This window comes from Pelodiscus sinensis, chromosome 8 (assembly GCF_052426305.1).
Source record: "Pelodiscus sinensis isolate ZL-2025 chromosome 8, ASM5242630v1, whole genome shotgun sequence".
Taxonomy (NCBI): domain Eukaryota; kingdom Metazoa; phylum Chordata; order Testudines; family Trionychidae; genus Pelodiscus; species Pelodiscus sinensis.
The window spans coordinates 44715136-44735445 of record NC_143059.1 but is presented as its reverse complement, the minus strand read 5'-3'; the positions used below and the strand labels follow the sequence as shown (position 1 = coordinate 44735445).

The following is a 20310-nucleotide window of genomic DNA, read 5'->3' as shown; positions in this document are numbered from 1 at the left end:
CAATAGAATCAATAAATATAATGTATAAAAATAACAACAACATTTCCTGAATCATTATATCTGTTATGCATCTAAACAGCACAAAAATTACTTTCATTCAATGTTCACCATACAAAACATATCAATAAATGGTGGATTGCATTTTTCTCATAAATCTTTAATTCTCAGTGTGTTGTCCTAATTTGCATTAAGTATAGGATGCTATATAAACAACTATGCTAAATTCTACTTCATCTTTGCAGGGAGTGAACACCCACCTAGCAAACTGTGCACGGGCATGTGAGTTGCAGCTCATGAAAGTTTATGCGCTAATACTCTCATAGATTTATTAGTCTTAAAAGTGCCACCAGACATCTTGTTGTTTTTGATGAAACAGATTAACATGGATACCTGTTGACTGCTTGCATTTTCCCTTCCCCTTTGCTGCCTCAACTAATTAACTAGTCACTTAGGGTATGTCTACACTACAGCACTAATTCGAACTAATTTAATTAGAATTAGTTAATTCAAAATAAGCTAATTCGAATTAGTGCATTTAGACCTAAAAACTAATTCAAATTAGCGTTTTGCTAATACGAAGTAGCATGTCCACATTGAGTGGACCCTGAACTGAAGTTAAGGCTAGCCGGAACCAGTGCCGGCAGGGCATCAGGTTAGGACTTAAGACTGTGGAGCTGCTGTCTCAGGCTAGCGGAGGACTGTGCTTAAACGGACCCAACCCCCACCCCGGACAGACAGTTCTCAGGGTTCCCCGCTTGCTTGTCTACCTCGATGAGAGACAGCAAAGCAGTCCTGTCTTGGCGTGCCCTGAGGGCCCACACTCGGCACATCACAGCACTCGGCCATCAGTCCGGCTGCACTTGCCGCAGACTGCCATCCGGGGGGGGGGGGGGGGGTTAATCAGGGGCTGTCAGGATCCAGGAGTCCCTGCAGGAGAGCTTCCACCCCGAGGAGCCCGCAGAGCCACCCCAGTCCTCCCCATCAGGGGCTCGTGCCCCATTCCTCCCTCACCTCCTTGCACTTACTCCTCCCTAGCCCCCCTTCCTGATGTAAAAAATAAAGGACACGTGTGTTCAAAAATAGAAACTCTCTGTATTTAACAAAACTGGGGGAGGGGAGGATTAACCTCTGGGGAGACTGGGAAAAGGAGGTGGAGAGGGGAAGAGAGGGGAGGGGGAACCTGGGAGGAGGGAGCTGGAAGGGGGAACCCAGGGGAAGAAGGAGGAGGGGAAGTATCAAACTATGGTACGCCATATCTTCAGTACGGTGTACAGATGTGATCTCCTCACCTCAAAAACGATATTTTGGCCTTGGAAAGGGTTCAGAAAAGGGCAACTAAAATGATTAGGGGTTTGGAACAGGTCCCATATAAAGAGGGACCTAAAGAGACTGGGACTTTTCAGCTTAGAAAAGAGGAGACTGAGGGGGGATATGATAGAGGTATATAAAATCATGAGTGGTGTGGAGAGGGTGAATAAAGAAAAGTTCTTTGTTAGTTCCCATAATATAAGGACTAGGGGACACCAGATGAAATTAATGGGTAGCAGGCTTAAAACTAATAAAAGAAAGTTCTTCTTCACACAGCGCATAGTTAACCTGTGGAACTCCTTGCCACAGGAGGCTGTGAAGGCTAGAACTAGAACAGAGTTTAAAGAGAAGTTAGATAAATTCAGGAGGTTGGGTCCATGGAGTGCTATTAGCCAGGGGGTAGGAATGGTGTCCCTGGCCTCTGTTTGTAGAAGGCTGGAGATGGATGGCACAAGACAAATCACTTGGTCATTGTCTTCGGTCCATCCCCTCTGGGGTATCTGGTGTTGGTTGCTGTCGGCAGACAGGCTACTGGGCTAGATGGATCTTTAGTCTGACCCAGTATGGCCGTTCTTATGTTCTTATGTTTTAAGCTCAGGGTCGGAGGTCTCACTGGACCAACTTGATTTTCATGCAAACCTGCTCCTGGGTTCGCATGTGGCCTTTGGTGGCCAGGCTGGCAGCTATCCTGCCGTAGACGGCTGCTTTCCTGTGCCTAGTGTGGAGATTGTGGACATTAGAGGCCTTCCCCCAAACCTTTATGAGGTCCATGATCTCCGCACTACACCAGGTGGGCGCCCGCCTCTTATGGCCCCGGGCAGGCTCCTGTGAGCTTCCAGCCTGGTCCTGAGAAGAAGTGGAGGGATGGGTGGCAGCGGGTGGCTGGCTCATGCTGTGCCAGGTGCAGGGTCTGCTGGCTGGGTGCTGGCAGGCTTGCAACTGGCACAAGAATTGTAGCCAGACCATGCCCCTTTAAGGGCTCTGGGGCTGGGAGGGGAGCAGAAGAGTTTCCCTGGTTTGTCCCAGAGTGGCCACCAGGGCAACCTGGGAAGGGCTAGCCTCCAACTAGTTTGAATTAAGTGGCTACACAGCCCTTAATTCGAACTAGGCGTTACTCCTCGTAGAATGAGGTTTACCTAGTTTGAATTAAGCGCTCCGCTAGTTCGATTTAAATTCAAACTAGCGGTTTGTATGTGTAGCCCATATTAAAGTTAATTCGAACTAATGGCTGCTAGTTCGAATTAACTTTGTAATGTAGACATTCCCTTACATCCCTAGCTCACACATTTTAGTTACCACAAGGGAAACAAAACACAACTTTTTAACAGGGAAGACCTCCCCTATCTCCAGATATAACAAAGTGCAGACATGCATCTCATGTGAACAGAAATCACCTCGCTTCTTTTTTCCTCCTCCTGAAGGTAAGCACTACCAACAATTCAGTATGCCTGTCTTCACACAACTCAGCTGAGTCCTAAAGTCTATTCCATAGCCCCTTATGGCCTTGTCTACTTTATCTTTCCTTTAATTTACTCCATTATCTTTCCCTAAACAGTAACATGACAGGTTTCAAAGAGGTAGCCGTGTTAGTCTGTTTCATCAAAAACAAGAAGTCTGGTGGCACTTTTAAGACTAACAAATCTATGAGAGCATTAGAGCATAAACTTTCGTGAGCCAGTGCTAGGGAGAACTGGCTAAAAAGCTAGTGTCATAATCAGGAGTGCTGACCAGCACCTGGAGACTAAGGGGTTAATTATGTCTCCTGTCGCTAGCCAGGTATCTGGTCAGCCAATAGCAATGCAGGTAGGGATTTCAAACTAGGACAAAGGAATTTTTATCTTTTCCCTCCTTTGAGTCAGAGCAGTTTCTTCCAAGACTGAAGGAGATGGGAGGCCTATCTCTTTCCGAGAAAAGAATTCTTACAAGGTATAAACAGGGCAAACTTTTGACAGTCCATCAGATTTTATTGTTTTCTTGGTTTGGGAATTTGGAACTGGTGTCTGAGTATGTTAAATGTGTTTTTTTTTCTTCTCTTTTGTAACTAAAATCTTGAACCTGGGAATTCCCCTGAGTATATCAGTTAGTGTCCCTTTCCATCTAGCCACTTTATTTCGCTTGCAACTGTAGTTCTGTTTTGATAATAAAAGTTTGTTTTCTTTTTCTAAGTCACCGTTATTGGTTGATTGTTGTGTCCTGTGACTCAGTGCCTAGTTATAAAGGCAGAGTCCATTACTGTCTGTGAATCCCCTCTGGTTTTTCCCAATTCCAAGTAAAGTGGAGGTTGGGGCAGGAGGAGAGTTTTACCTTAGGGAGGAGGTTTCCCAAGTGATCTCTTCCCTGGTTTTCGTAGAAATTACTTGGGTGGTGGCAGCAGATTTCTCCAAAGTCCGGGTATTAGGATTTTGGGGGGAGGTTTTCGTATGAAATCCTGTAGAGACCAGATTTTGGGGTGCTTTTGCGGGCCCCCACTTCTGTATTTGTTGTACCAGAGTGGGGAACAGCCTTAACAGCTAGTTAACCCCAGTGCTGTCTCCGTGGTGCTGCCTGCCCCCCCTCATGCTACTGCTTCTATCAGAGGCACCAACAGGGGCTGGAGGTGGCCAAGGGAAGCTGCTCTGAAGCAGCCTCTGTTCATGACAGACCCAAGCTGGCCGTGGACAGGTGCTGCTTTGCAGCAGAAGCTCCTATCTGTGAGGATCCCAGTGGGGAGCTGGGACCGCCCCCAGACACGGGCTGCTGTCAGCGGGGCAGGCAGTCCAGTTCAGTCCTGGCTCGTGCCAGGTCTCAGACCAAGCCCCGCTGCAGCTCTTCAATTTAAAAGGCAGTAGGAGCTGGGGGTTGGGGGAGGCTGCCCTGTTCCTACTGTCTTTTAAATTGCAGGGTGACAGCGTGGTTTGGTCCCAGACCTGGTACTGAGCTGGCTGCCTATTGACTAATCAAATATTCAATAAAAATTCTATTGACTACATGATTAGTAAATTAACCTCATTTTAGCATCCCTAGCGTGAGCTAACCTGAGATGCATCAAAATTAAAGACAAGGCACTTCAGGCTGCCCTGGCTGGTAAACTGGAGTGCCTGGTCTTTCTTTTACCTCCGCATGGCTCTCTTGCATTGATCACCCATCGTAAAAATGCAGATACTTTAGCAGTGTAAACAAGCCATTAGAATGGGTGCTGCAAAAGTTTGGAGACTCAGAAACCATATATATGTTCTCCTCCCTGGAGCTGGAATATATGAAATTGCTGGTACCAAACACTTGGAGATCTGGAATTTTGAATTTCTACAGTATTGGAATTGTAGTAATTCAAAAAGGGAATTTGGCTTTATATGCCAGTCTGCATTTCATGGTATAAAACAATAGTTAATGTTTTCTATGATCTATTTGGAAGATGCTGTTTATTTTTTGGGGGAACACAAAGGGTATGTCTACACTACAGCGTTATTTCAAAATATCTTATTTCGAAATAGTTAATTTGAAATAAGATATTTCGAAATAATGCGTCTACACACAAAATGCATTTCGAAATAGCATTTTGCCATTTTGAAATAGAATGTCCACACTGATTGGATGCTGAATTGCATTTAAGGCGAGATGAAACTGGTTCCGGCAGGGCCTCAGGTCAGTAGTTACTTTGTGTGGCTGCTGCCTGAGGCTATCTGAGGCTTGTGCTTAACGGGACATCCCTGGACAGCTGGATCTCAGCTTTCCCTGCTTGCTTGCCTACCTCACAGAGGGACAGCAAAGCATTTTTCTCTCTGTCTGCTTTGATTGCCCTGACTCGGTACACCACAGCACTCAGCGCCATGGAGCCAGAGCTGCCCCTGGGCACTCTGGTGCTCATTTTGGATGTCTTGCTGCAAGCCTGGCAGCAATTACTGGAGTCTGCCTTGCAGCATCTGCTGCAGCCCAACCCCCAGGCCCTCTTCCAGACCCTCCTGGGGGACGAGAAGGAGGAGGAGCATCCGCGCCCGGATGCCAGTGTGCCCCACCGCATCTGGCATCTGGACACCAGCAGCGACTGGTGGGACCACATTGTCTTGGAGCACTGGGGAGACCAACAATGGACCCAGAACTTCAGAATGAAGAAGGATACCTTCCTCGAGCTCTGTGAGTAGCTCGCCCCTGCTCTGCAGCGACAGGACACGCACATGAGGCCCGCCATTCCTCTCCAGAAGCATGTGGCCATCACCCTCTGGAAGTTCTCCATGTCAGATAGCTACTGATCTGTGGCAAACCAGTTCAGCGTGGGGAGATCCACCATTGGAGCAGTGCTCATGCAGGTATGGCAATCTCCACCCACTGTTCCTGGGGGGGGAGTGGGGGTAAGGAGGTGATGGGCTGCTCCAGGGAAAAGGGGGGAGAGGTGGTGCAAGTCCCCTCCCCAGGAGGGTTTGTTCTGTCCAAGCCGCACTACAGACTCCCTGCGGTGGCCAGGATTGCAGGGGGGGGTTGCTCCTGGGGAGAGGGTGTGGGGCAGTGGCAGAGAAGAAGCACTGTCAGCCACCCTGGCACCCCAGTGAGTCTCGGTTTTGTGTGTCCCTCTGCAGGTGGTCAATGAATCAATAGAGTGCTGCTCCACAGAGTCATCTGCCACACTGATGTGGACGCAGTCATCGAGGGCTTTGGCACCCTGGGATTCCCCAACTGTGGGGGGCAATCGATGGGATGTACATCCCCAGACCAGCATGCCTCCTTGTACATATACTGGAAGGGATACTTCTCGGTCATCCTGCAGGCTGTGTCTGATCACCGGGGCCACTTTGTGGACACCAATGTGGGCTGGTTCAGCAGAGCACACAACGCACGGGTCTACCACAACTCCTCTGTGTGCCAGAGGCTGCATGCCGGGACTTTCTTCCCTGACCGCCACATCAGGGTCAGGGATGTGGACATGCCTGTCTGCCTTGTGGCAGATATGGCCTACCCACTACAGCCCAGGCTCATGAAGCCCTACATGGGACACCTCAACCCCTCCTGGCCGGCCTTTAATGCCAGGCTCAGCAGGGCCCGCATCGTGTTGGAGGGTGCCTTTGGCCGGCTGAAGGCACGATTTAGATGCCCCCTCACCCGCCTGGACCTCTCTGAGTGGAATATTCCGCACATGGTGGCTGTGTGCTGCATATTCGTGCGAAAGGAAGGCGGAGGCTTTCCTGACAGCCTGGATGGCAGAGGCCGACCACTTGGCTGGCCTGTATACTCAGAACCGCACAGCTGCCAGCCGGGAGGCCCATAGGGGGGCTGTTGGTATCCCGGAGGCCCTGCGGGAGAGCTTCCAGACAGAGGAGGAGTGAAGTCTCCCTGGCGTGCCTCATTCCACCCTCATGTCATTCCACTTTCCCCTCCCTAACCCCCCTTCCTGATGTAAAATAAACACACATGTGTTGCCAAAAACAAACTCTGTTTATTGAACATAACTGGGGAGGGGGGAGGGTGGGAGAGGGAAGGAGTAAACCTGGGAGGAGGAAGCTGGAAGGGGAAGGAAGGGGACAGAGAAGCTCAGGGTTGGAGGTCTTGCTGCTCCACCTGGCTCCCAGCACTGCAGGTGCGGGGGCCTTGGCGTCCCTGGGGGGAGCGGGTATGGAGGGTGGGAAGGAAGGAAGGAAGAGGCGGGAGGGGGAGCAGGAGTGGGAGGAGGAGTGTTAGATGGGGTGACAGCTGGGTCTGGAGTGGCAGGAGGCACCAATTTCTGCACCAGGGTCTGCAGGTGGTCGCAGATGGCACGGCCCTGGGCAAGCAGCTCCCACCAGCTCTCCTGTCACAGCTACAGGTCTTCATGGACTCAGTGCTCCAGGATGAGGACCTGCCTTCGCAGGAGCCACAGGTGTTGATGCTGGTGGTCCTCCTGGTTCCAGGTCAGCCTGCTGAGTGCCCAGGTGCGGGAGGATGTCCTAGGCAGAGTGGTGTGCCCTGCACTCGCAGCTGCTGTGGCTGTGGAGAAACAAGAGAAGGGGTCAGTTATCCCTGGGGATACAGTGGGTGAATCCCAGCCCCCCTCTGCAAGGTGAAGATGGCAGGTCTCCGCACCATCAGAGCTGATGTACTTACACACAGGCCATGTTTGGCATGTCCTGCTATCCCCGGGAATGTGAGCTGGCTCGGGACTGCACCCATACCCCTCTGCTATATATAGTGTGGGAGTGGGGGGAGGGGAGATGTTCCCTGCCTCTGCGTAGAGGGGGCTTGTTGAGGGACGGCATCGTGCAGTGTCCCTCCTGGGGATCAGGAGCATGTCATGTGCCTTCATACATACACACACGTGGGTAAAAGGCCAGGGCCCCTGTGTGGCAGCCAACTGGGGCCACGTGCCCAGGGTGGCAGGGCACATGCACAGGCTGCTGCGTGCTTTATGGTCAGCAAGGCCCACACGCATGGTCCCTGGTCTCCCTCTCCCTCCTCCTCTCCCCATCCCTCATAAGGGGACAGTGATGGAACTCACATGTCAAGGCCTCCCTGGCCTGGGACACCGGTGACATGGCTGCTGTGATGCCTCAGGGGTCTTGGGTGAGTGCCACGCTCCCTCCCGGCTCCTGCCACTCCTGGCCATCATCCTCCTCCTCTTCCATGCCCTGCTCAGGGCCCTCTGCCTAGGGCCAGACGGAGGCATGGACGAGCTGGGCAGCTGCCCAGGGTGCCAACTGATGGGGGGAGGCGTTGCCTGGTGGCAGCTGTAAAAGGCGCGCCGCATCCCTTATAGCTGCCATCAGGTGCCGTGTGCCCAGCAGCCGTAGCTCCGGCCCACCCACATCCCCGCAGTGCCGGCCAGCAACGCCTTTCCCCCCACAGCCACGGCGCCCTACACAGCCCGGCACGTGCGCCAGCAGGGACAGCCAGGCTGGACTGGGCAGCGCTTGTGCCGTGTGTCCCAGGGGTGGGTCCCGGGCTGCGCGCCAGAGGCTGTAGCCGGGCCACGCATGCACAGTGTGTCCCAGGGGCGGGTTCCGGGCTGCGCACCAGCGGCCATAGCCAAGCTGCGCATGCGCCATGCATTCCGTAGGGGGGTAGGCCTGCGCTCCTTAAGGGGGTGGGCCCGCGCTCCCTAGGGGGGGCGGGCCCACTCCCCACCAGCAGGCCCACGCATGCGCCGTGCCCCCGAGGGTGGCGTCGCACGCCCGTGCCTGGGGCGCCAGAATGCCTCGGGCCGGCCCTGCCTCAATAACCACCTGGGGGGCACGGACTGTCTGACCCCCCAGGATGCGGTCGAGGGCATCATAATAGGGGCAGGGATCTGGGTCAGCCCCTGGTTGGGAACTGCCCCTGTGGCCCTGGCATAGGCCTGCCGCAGCCCTTTGATTTTCATGCGCACCTGCTCCTGGGTGCACATGTGGCCTTTGGTGGCCAGGTTGTCAGCCACCTGCCTGTAGACGGCCGCATTCCTGCCTCTAGTGCTGAGATCATGGACACTGGAGGCCTCTCCCCAAACCTCAATCTGGTCCATGATCTCCGCAACAGACCAGGAAGGCACCCACCTTTTGAGGTCCCTGGCAGGCTCCTGGGAGCTGCCAGCCTGCTCCTGGGGAGCGGTGGAGGGCTGGGTGCCAGTGGATTGCTGGCTCATGCTAGGCCCGGGGCAGCAACTACTGGCTCTGTGCTGGCAGGCTTGCAGCTGGTACAGGCACTGTGGCCAGAATCTATCCCTTTAAGGGCTCTGGGGCTGAGGGGGGGAACAGAAGAGGTTTCCTGGATTGACCCAGAGTGGCAACCAGGGCACCCTGGGAAAGGCTGGAGGCCCCCTATTTTGAAATAAGCATCTATATAGCACTTATTTCGATTTAGCTATTTCGAATTTGGCATTATTCCTCGTGGAATGAGGTTTACCAAATTCGAAATAAGTGATCCGCTATTTCAATTTAATTTTGAAATAGCAGTTTGGCTGCGTAGACGCTAGTAAAGTTATTTCGAAATAACGGCTGTTATTTCAAAATAACTTTGCTGTGTAGACATACCCAAAATTATGTGATTTAGCCTTTAACTGAAGTTATTCTAAACTTTCAGGAAACTGTCACAGTCAGAGTGCAGCTACGCTGCAGGGCTTTACTCGAAATAAGCTATGCAAATTGAGCTAAGTCAATTGTATATCTTATTTTGAAATAGGGAGCGTCTATACAGCACTTATTTTGAAATAGAGCACTCTTCCTCCAACTTCACTTATTCCTCATATAATTAGGGTTATAGGAGTCATAAGAACATAAGAATAGCCATACTGGGTCCATCTAGCCCAAAGGTCCATCTAGCCCAGTATCCTATCTGCTGACAGTTGGCAATATCAGATGCTCCAGAGGGAGGGATCACAACAGGCAATCCCCAAGTGATCCTTCTCCTGTCACCCACCTCCAGGGAAACAGAGGCTAAGGACACCATTCCTACCCATGCTGGCTAATAGCCATTGATGAACCTAACCTCCATGAATCTATCTAGCTCTTTTTTGAACCCTGTTAAAGTTCTAGCCTTCACCTCATACTCTGGCAAGGAGTTCCACAGGTTGACTGTACGCTGAGTGAAGAAAAACTTCCTTTTGTTTGTTTTAAACCTGCTGCCTATTAATTTCATTTGGTGACCCCTCGTTCTTTTATTGTGGGAATAAGTACATAATTTTTCCTTATTCACTTTTTCCACATCAGTCATGATTTTATAGACCTTTATCATATCTCCCCTTAGTCTTCTCTTTTCTAAGCTGAAAAGTCCAAGTCTTTTTAATCTCTCTTTATACATGGTTTTATATAGAGGCAATAAGATATTTTCTGTCTTATTCTCTATCCCTTTTTAAATGACTCCTAACATTCTATTTGCTTTTTCGACTGCAGCTGCAGACCAAGTTGATGTTTTCAGAGAACTATCCACAATGACTCCAAGATCTTTCTCTTGAGTAGTGGTAGCCAAATTAGTCCCCATCATATTGTATGTATAGTTGGGATTATGTTTTCCAATATGCATTACTTTATATTTATCAACATTAAATTTCATTTGTCATTTTGTTGCCCAATCACTTAGTTCGGAGAGATCTTTTTGAAGCTCTTCAAAGTCTGGTTTGGTCTTAATTATCTTGAACAGTTTGGTATCATCTGCAACTTTTCCCACCTCACTGTTTACCCCTTTCTCTAGATCATTTATAAATAAGTTGAATAGTATGGGTCACAGGACAGACTCTTGGGGGACCCCACTAGTTACCTCTCTCGCCACTCAGCAAACTTACCATTTATTCCTACCCTTCGTTTCCTGTCTTTTAACCAATTATCAATCCAAGAAAGGACTTTCCCTCTTATACCATGACAATTTACTTTACTTAAGAGCCTTTGGTGAGTAACGTTGTCAAAGGCTTTCTGGAAATTTAAGTATACTATGTTTACTGGATCCATCTTGTCCACATGTTTGGTGACCCCCTCAAAGAACTCTAGCACATTGTTTCGCAACTTTTTTTTAAATAAAGTACCCCTTTAAAAATAAATAAATAAATAAATAAATAAATAAATATGTACCCCAAGTATCCTTTTTATCTACCATTGCAACACATTTGTTTAAACAACTTAATTGTAGCTGGGCTGGCGATGAAATTTTTGGGTGTAAAAAGTACAAAAATATTAAAGCGCTGTAAAACTTTAAACTAAAAATTCAGTTTCCTCCAAATTTTAGTTGTGTTGATGTACCCTAAGGGTACTCGTATCACTGGTGGAGAAACTCTGCTCTAGCAGATTAGTAAGGCATGATTTCCCTTTACAGAAACCATGCTGAATTTCCCCCAACAAATTATATTCATCCACGTGTCCGACAATTTTATTCTTTACTATAGTTTCAACTAATTTGCCTGGCACTGACGTTAGACTTACCAGTCTGTAATTGCCAGGAGCCTTTTTTAAATACTAGCATCACATTAGCTATCTTCCAATCATTAGGTATGGAAGCCGATTTAAAGGATAGTTTACATACCACAGTTAATCGTTCCACAATTTCCCATTTGAGTTCTTTCAGAACTCTTGGGTGGATGCTATCTGGTCCCAGTGACTTGTTACTGTTAAGTTTATCAATTTGTTCCAAAACCTCCTCTAATGACACATCAATCTGGGACAGTACCTCAGATGTGTCACCTAAAAATAACAGCTCAGGTTTGGGAATCTCCCCAATATCCTCAGCTGTGAAGACTGAAGCAGAGAATTCATTTAGCTTTTCCACTATGACTTTATCATCTTTGAGTGCTCCTTTAGCATCTCAATCCAAGGGCCCCCACTGGTTGTTTAGCCAGCTTCCTGCTTCTAATGTACTTAAAAAAACATTTTACTATTATTTTTTGAGTTTTTGGCTAGCTGGAGTAAGAAGTCCTCCAGTTTGACAGTACTTTGACACTATTTTGAAATAACTGCCTGCTGTGTAGATGTGGAATAAGTCATTTCGGAATAGCACTAGTAATTTTGAAATCGTGTTGCAGTGTAGACATACACTCAGAGCCACGTTTAAGAGATGCTGGGTGACAGCAATTGGCTGGTTAATACAATAACCTATTAGGATGAGACTGCAAGGCTACGTCTACACTGGCATCCCTTCCGGAAAAGGTATGCTAATGTAGCACGTTGGAATAGGCAAATCCACGGGGGATTTAAATATCCCCCGCGGCATTTGCATTAACATGGCTTCCGCTTTTTTCCGGCTTGGGGAAAAGCCGGAGAAAAGCGCCAGTCTAGACGTTATTCTCCGGAATATAAAGCCTTTTCCGGAGGATTTCTTATTCCTACTTATTCAAGTAGGAATAAGAAATCCTCCGGAAAAGGCTTTATTCAAGTAGGAATTTAAATCAGGGAATGACTGTGTTTGGGGAATTTTTTTTTTTTTTTTTTTTTTGGAAAATAAAAGCATGTTTAATTGTTTTAATGTTAAAAAAAGGAGGTTCAGGCTTAGTTATTGGATTTAAATATTTAGAGCTGTGTATGTATGTATTAGATATCTTATATTCAGGACATTTTAATTTGCAAGGTGTACAGATACTTTCAGTGAAAGTGGTGATAGTAATTGATGACTCTTTATATTGTTAGGGGGCTTTTCAATTTGTTCTCTATTAGTGGGACCTTTATCAGCTGAAGTCAAAGAGGTAGAAAACATTTTAGTCTTTCAAGAATTTGTATTAGAGATATAAAATAACTGTTTAAGCTCTGTTTAAATGTAGATGAAAGGCAGATACTGAGCAGTCCTCAAGGTTAATACCTTTAATCAGCAATAGTCAACATCTGGAAGGAAGTTAATTAGCATGCCAAAGAAATTCATTTCCAGCAAAACACCAACACAGGACTCAGTGGTAAATTATTAACTGTATAAACTTTCAGACGATTTTAAAGTGTCTTCGTATGCTAGAAAGGATGCATCTATTTAACTAGATTGATTTAAAAATCCTGATTTCATAAGACCATGGAGAAAGGTTTCTGTCCGCTGACTCAGTCTCTCCATAGCCTTTGTTTTTTGCTCAACTGTGGAGCTCTACTACAATGCAGCACCAGTGAAAGACTTGTGAAGGATCATGAAGGAAAACGGCCAAATTTCCCATTCCAAATTCAGATCTGAGTCCATTGCACTTGCTGAAGCAGAGGATACAATTTTAAATTTGCTTTCAAAGACAAAACATATGGCATTGTAACTATCTGCAGGACAAAATAAAATGTATTCTACCTTTTTAATGTATCAAGCTTTGCCAGTCGTTGTAAACTCTGATTTGACTGCATCAGATCTAAAAGTATCATCACCTGGCATTCTAGAAAAATAAAATTAGTTGTTTTAACAGCATTTACAGAATGAATATAGAAAACATGTGCCTTTCTGATGTTATTGCTTTTCTGAAAGCAGTGGTGCTGAAAGAGTTTTTGGAGTGGGGGTACTAAGATGCATTCCCCCCTTGCCCGTGTCTGCATCTCTCACCACCCTAGGGCTGGCAGCCAAGTAGGACTCTGGGTCAGCAGCATAACCCTGGGGTGCAGTGATGGTAGCCAAGCAGGACCTCGGGCTGGCAGCAGAGACTCTGGGAAGCAGTGGGTTGAGTGGCATACTCCAGGATCTCAACTGGCAGAGATGTGGGACTAATGGCCAGTACCCTTGGCGGCAAGGTTGCTAGGCTAAGGTGCCCAAAATCTGGGGGTGCTGTAGCACCTGCCCCACCCTACTTCCCATGACTATGTGCAAAAGTATTGAGTAAACCAGTTTCAATATAAACATTTATTTTTCTTCTTCCATAACTGTATATTCAACTGTTTGATAAAGAGAAGCATTTGTATAATCTCAATGTCTTTTTGTTCTGTGTTTGTACAGCACCTAGCATAATCAAGTCTGAGTTCATGAATAGGCCTCTTACATTCTATGGTTATATAAATAGTAAAAAAGTAATAATAATAAATAAATTTAGAGGACTCAGTTTTGCAACCGTTTCAAATTTGGGAGAACTGATTTCAGTTGGATTTACTTGCATGAGTAAATACTACTTGAGTTACTGTTGCAAAATTTAGGCCAAGATGATTTTTATCCAGAAGGTTCCCATATAATCTTACAAAGAAATGACATGGATTTCTGCTTCATTTGTCAGTTGTCTGTCTGGAAGTAAATTAAATTTAAGTGAGAATTAAGAATATTAAAAGTATTCTGATAGACAACCAAAATGTTTTGAAAATCAAATGTGATTTTTCCAAATGTGGTCAGTTCATTTATGTTGTCAGTGAGACCAAATCAAGGAATACATAGCAGACTAATTTACTACCAATGCCTCTTCTGTACTATTTTTGAATACACGCTGAACCTAAATCAGGACTCTTTGGGTATGTCTAGACTATATGGCTCTGTTGCCAGAGCCATATAGATTAGTTTACTAGACATACTCAAATGAAGCTGTGATTTAAATAATCGCAGCTTCATTTAAATTAAAATGACTGCCGCACTGAGCCGATCAGCTGTTTGTTGGCTCAGCGTGCTAGTCTGGACGCTCTGTAGTCGACATCAAAGGGATTTGTCGACCGCCCCGGTAAACCTCATCCCACGAGGCATAACGGGGCAGTCGACATATGCCTTTGATGTTGACCGCGGAGCGTCCAGACTAGCGCGCTGAGCTGACAAACAGCTGATCGGCTCAGTGCGGCAGCCATTTTAATTTAAACGAAGTGGCGATTATTTAAATCACCGCTTCATTTGGGTATGTCTAGTAAACTAAGCTACATGGCTCTGACGACAGAGCCATGTAGTCTAGACATACCCTTTGGTCCTGCAACATCTGTCAAGAAACAATCTCCACTTACAGAAAATTTAGTGAAAGAGAATTATAATACTATGTTTGCAGAAATAGGTCAGTGGAGGCTTACAAGCACTGATATTTATCAGCTTCCATGAAAATTAGCTCTGTATCTGATTCGGCCTATGGGTAATGTTAAATTAATCAACTGTCAACCTGTGGAAAGTTGAGCATCATGTGGAAAGATTGTGCTACCTCCAATAGATCCACTGTGTATAGGGGATATTTAAGGACTTGAGGCCAGAGTTGTAAAGATACTTGAAATTAATGGGTGTTTGGTGCCTAAGTGCGTTTAAAAAGCCCACTAAGAGCCTGTCTCTATAGATGTCTAAATACCTTTAAAAATTGGGTTCAATTCTTTAAAAAGATCCCAGAGCCCTAATGGATCTGTCAGGCCTAATTCCCTATAAAATGTATACTGTACAACCTCTATCAGGAATAACTATATTTTAAAAGGAAGTGATAGCACCACATGAAAAGTGACTTAAGCACTTGGTAGCCTACGTGTTTAATTCACTTTTGAAAATGGGAGTTGGGTGCTTCTGCAAATAAAAGACTTCAGTTTTTCAACAGGCTCAGAGAAATTTAACAGATGCAGGAATAGTATTGTTTTCTTTTCCACTGAGGGTGAAAACCATCTCCACACTGGTAAAAACATATCTGAATAACTGATAAACCTATGAAAGCTTTCTAAGAAAATATTAGATATTATATCATTAGCCTCTGTTTTCTCTGCACTATGATCTATGTCCCTGGAGAAGTGCTGGAAATCACACAGTATCTCTCTCATATTATTTCTGATTCAGTTGTGCTTTCGTTAATATGTTTAGAATTACTTGTTGATAAAATAGCAGGACTATACTTTTCCTTCCACTTGAAATTTGATTCAGAATTCAAGAAGCACCATCAGTCTAAATCGGGGTGGGCAGTAATTTTTGAGGGGGGACGCTCCAAGAATTTGGAAAGTGGTCAAGGTCTGCACTTTTGCATGATATTCATGGAGAATGTGTGGGGTTTGAGATAGAGGTTGGGTACAGAAGGGAGATTGTGGTAAGGGATTGGAGTACAGGAAGCGGTGTGGGTCTGGGAGGGAGTTTGGGTGAAGGAAGTGATTGTGATCTAGCACAGGGACTGGGTTGTGACCTTGGGCAGAAGGGGGTTGTGACCTGGGGAAGGGGACTAAGGTGCAGGGGCTTAGGTTGTGGCCTGGGGCAGGAGATTGGGGTGCAGGATCTGGGAGGAGATATGGGTGCAGGAAACAAGCCAATAGGATTGTGCTGGGGGCAGGGGCAGGGTGTGAAACCTCTGTCCTCTCCCCTGGGCTTGCAGCTGTTCAAACAAAGCCCCGCAGCAACTGCTTTTCTCAGCAACGTTGGGGGGTGGGGGTGGAGGGGCGGGCAGGCAAGCAGGGAGTCTGCCTGAGATTCCCTGCTCTGTCCACAGGCCAGATCCAGCAGCGTAGTGAGCTGGACCTGGCCTGTGGGCCATATTTTGCCCAGCACTGATCTAGATACATGAAAGGCATTTCCTTGATTTTTCAGGGGACTATATATAAGGCTACTGGAAACATACCATTTAGGCCAACATTTTCAAAAGTGACCTCTAATTTTTTATGCCCAGCTCTGAACATGTAGGCTGTATCTACACTGGCCAGTTTTTCCAGAAAATCAGCCGCTTTTCCGGAAAAACTTGCCTGCTGTCTACACTGGCCGCTTGAATTTCCGCAAAAGCACTGACTTCCTACTGTAAGAAATCAGTGCTTTTTGCGGAAATACTATGCTGCTCCCGTTTGGGCAAAAGTCCCTTTTGCGCAAAAGTTATGCGCAAAAGGGCCAATGTAGACAGCTCAGATTTGTTTTGCACAAAAAAGCCCCGATCGCGAAAATTTTTTGCACAAAAGCGCATCTAGATTGGCCATGGACGCTTTTCTGCAAAAAGTGCTTTTGCGGAAAAGTGTCCGTGCCAATCTAGACGCTCTTTTCCGCAAATGCTTTTAACGGAAAACTTTTCCGTTAAAAGCATTTGTGGAAAATCATGCCAGTCTAGAAGTTGCCGTAAGGTATTATAAACAAATAACATCTCCATCTCTAACTTAACTCAGTGCTGAGTGAGCACTCAGCAACTCTAAATATCAGATATTGGGATCCCAAAGTCCGAGGCAACTTTTGAAAATTTGACTCATAAGCTTTTAATATATGACTTTGAGAAATATGGACCCAATGTGAAGAACACAAATTTCAAGAGAAAGAAAAATATGTCTAACAATAAAAACAGTTGCGTTTCACAGTAACCTGCCCCTCATGCGAAAAATAGTGTTAGACTCTTACTGCTTAAAATCTATGAATATTCTAACAGATAGTAAACAACGGGAATCTAAACTGCTATATGTTCCATGTTCTGAATGTAGAACTTCTTGAATGAAGAGCATGACTCTTTAACTCTGTGTTAAACTGTATCCTTCAATGCATAACCCTAATATTCTCATAATTGTTTGGTGTGGAATAGAATTTTAGGATGATTTGCAAGGAACGAACACAATATTTAGTTTTTTCAGCTTTGTTATCTCACCTGGGATGTTCATGGCAATGAATCTGTTAAGTAAAATATGACACAAGAATCTTTCCATTCCATAGAACAGAAATGCACTGCAGTTACTCAGTAGCTGCTCCCACTCAGCTTGACTGTAAAAGAAAGGTATTGGACTAGGCAGTTATTTTACAGTATTTTTTTCTGGATCCATCTATATAAAATGTTTCAATGTTAATTACTCAACAAAAATTGTTTGAAAAGTAAAACAAACAGACAAACAAAGGAAGATGCAGTTATGATACAGCATTTCAAGAGAAGTGTTTGTGAACTTTAGACAATAATTTACTTTGCTAAATTGAATACTTTACCATAGCAACACAGCACCTCACAGTAAAAAAGACATCGTCTGTGCTTTTAAGATTTAAGGGACTTTTCTACAAGGGAACAAGCAGTTTATGCTATGCAATGCCCATATCTTTAGGATAAAGTATTTATTTTAATTTTCAAAAAGAATGCTCATGGACTAGCACAGATAAACTCATTAGGGAGCTATGGGGTATAGAAAGAGTTAATCATAAATTAGAAGAACTTGTAAATAAAGCTATATAACAATAATTCCATCATTAGATCTTCTTGAAATTCTAAACTACAGTGGATTCATCCTTTATTCCTGAAGCCTGTGCTACAATATTACAGAATATTACAAAAGTGAGTGTGAAAATGTTGTAGTTTTCAAATATTTGGTTTAAAAATGTTGATTTATAAACACAGTGAAGGTGAGAGTACTTCTACAATGCACAAAGAAGTGATGAGTTATCTGAATTTGTAACTTCCTATTACAGTATTTTGTCAGTGATATTGCTAATGTCAATGTTATCAATTTGTCTATGTATATGCTTTATGACTTTCTCTCAAACTCTTTGAATGTGTTCTCCAGATTTCCATTATTTTGGATTAGTAATTTTTTTCTAAAGTTCAATTTATGATAGATTTATTACAATCAAGAAGGATAGTGCTGTTTTGCTAGCAACAGAATGCCCCTATTTACTATAGCCTTGTATGTGACCAATGTGGTAACACCTATTACAGGTTTGACTTCTTCATTCTTTCATTAAATTCTTCCATCTATAAATCTATAGATATGCTTAACGTATGTATTTGCATACATACGTGAGATCCTCCTATGTATTTGCGTAGCTGTAGCATAATGGGGTTCTGGTCATGACTGGAGCTTCTGGGGCTATGTTTAGACTACGGAGTTTTTCTGGGATTCCGGATATATCCCAGAAAAAACTCTGCCGCCCCCCCAGGGAATGTGTTTGCTCTTCCGACATTTTTTGTGGAAGAGCAGATGTGCTCTTTTGGAAGCCCTGTCTTCCTTGTTTCACGAGGAAGAAGGGCTCTTCTGAAAGAGGAGGTTTTTCCAAAATTAGGCCCAGTGTAGATGGGCCAAATTTCAGAAAAGCCTTCTTCCAAAAAAACAATCGGAAAAAGGTAGCCTGTGAAATACTTCTTTTAAAAAAGAGAGAAATATAGAAAAGCCATTACAAACCTTGGAACATGCATAGTGCCAGTAATTCCTTCCCACCGTGGTGTAAATTGGTCTTGGTATTTTTCTATGATTTCCTTTATTTTTTGGGAAGGACTTACTGCTTCTGTAAAATAAGGATTTCATCATTTAACATAATATCAAGTATGTAATATTGGTCTACATTTCTAATGTACAGAGGCTGGCAATATATGTTTTTTATTTCCATCAGCATTCACTCTAAAGTCTTGCATGACAGAAATCCAGTTTCCATGGCCTGTCAATTATAGGTCTTAATCCTGGCTAAAGCTAACGGTGCCAACTAAGCCAAGTGTGATGAGATATATTGTGTCTGAAAGGGAAGAAAAGATAACTGAGGAGAGAAGTTAAGAATAGACTAGGTATAAAAATGAACGCTAAAGATAGTTCTTCTGTGTTAAGAGTTAATAGAATATTGCATTGCTTACACTATTTCTGCTTTAGGGGCTCAGATACTATGATGATGGAAACTGTGTAGCACCTATATAGATAAAGAAATTCAATTTCCAGAGCTCTCAGTTTAACACATTTCACAAAACTAAATCCTAAAACAAACAACCCTTCAGATTTAGTTACAGTTTAATTAGTCTTTTCCATCTTGATTATATTTTCTATGCTTATGTAATTATAATTTCCACCTATGCTGAGCTCCTCCAAAACTTCAGAATCAGTTATTTCTGCTCGGCTGTCAGAAAGAAATTAGGTACAGCAACATGGCCTAAAATCATGCTATGTTAAAGCAAAATTTTACCCATTTGTTAAAGATTAATTTTTATAATTGTATTTGGTTCAAATTTCAAATTTAAGTATATTTGCAGCATGCTGAATACATTAGTAGTGTGAATTTACTATTTAATTTTATATATAATTCTTATGGCAAAAAGCCCAACCAAGTGTTCTACAATTGGTTTATAACATAATAAAAGCATCCTGATTGGTGATCTAATTTAGATTAGTTAATAATTAAATCGTATAGTGGCTTAATATCATGTGTATCAAAGAGCTGCAAGAGACATTAAAGAGTCACTTGCAGCTTGAGAATCTCAGTCTGTTCTAGTCTATACAGCACCTGCATGGAGCTCTTCTGTAACACACAGGAATATCATACAGCACTCATGGCAGTGGCTCTCCATGAACCTCCAATGAATGCTTTAGTAGTGCTGAGGGCCTTAAGGTGACCGTTTTAATAAAAAAAATGGCAAAACAAATTTTTGTTATACATTTTGTAGAAAAAATATGAGAAAGATTATTTCAGTAACTATTACATAAGAACATAAGAATGCCATAACTAAATCAGATCAAAGGACCATCTAGCCCAGTAACCTGTCTGCCAACAGTGGCCAATACCCAGAAGCCCCAGAGAGGGGGATCACAACAGGTAATCCTCATGTGATCCCTCCCTGTGTAGCACTTCTGAGGGTGCATCTACACAGCCTCCTAAACTTGAAATAAGATACACAATTTGTGCTACACAAATTTCATATCTTATTTTGATTGTATTTCAAAATAACGCACTATTTTGAGACATCCCTTAACTCTCATGGAACAAGGATTACAACAATGCTGAAATAGCATGCCTGTTACTTAAAAATCTATTTTGAAATGATGTGCATGTTTAAAAGATGCAGGGTAGCTATTTCGGGATATAGCCCGAAAT

The 20310-nt window shown here is 44.6% G+C and overlaps 1 protein-coding gene across 6 annotated transcripts in view; it reads right to left on the bottom strand.

The window, feature by feature from the left end:
* Positions 1-20310, bottom strand: part of CFAP46 (cilia and flagella associated protein 46) — a 211320-nt gene that overhangs the window by 9997 nt on the left and 181013 nt on the right. For 4 of the 6 annotated variants that reach the window (XM_075935219.2, XM_075935218.2, XM_075935222.2 and 1 more), the window contains 3 exons: positions 18639-18741; positions 17126-17238; positions 12958-13039 (listed from right to left, as the gene is read on the bottom strand). In XM_075935219.2, the coding sequence (XP_075791334.2) occupies positions 12958-13039; positions 17126-17238; positions 18639-18741 (298 nt within the window). Of the gene's footprint in view, positions 1-6703; positions 7240-7747; positions 7977-12957; positions 13040-17125; positions 17239-18638; positions 18742-20310 lie in introns of those variants that run through there. The other 2 variants (XM_075935223.2, XM_075935226.2) reach the window with 2 other exon arrangements.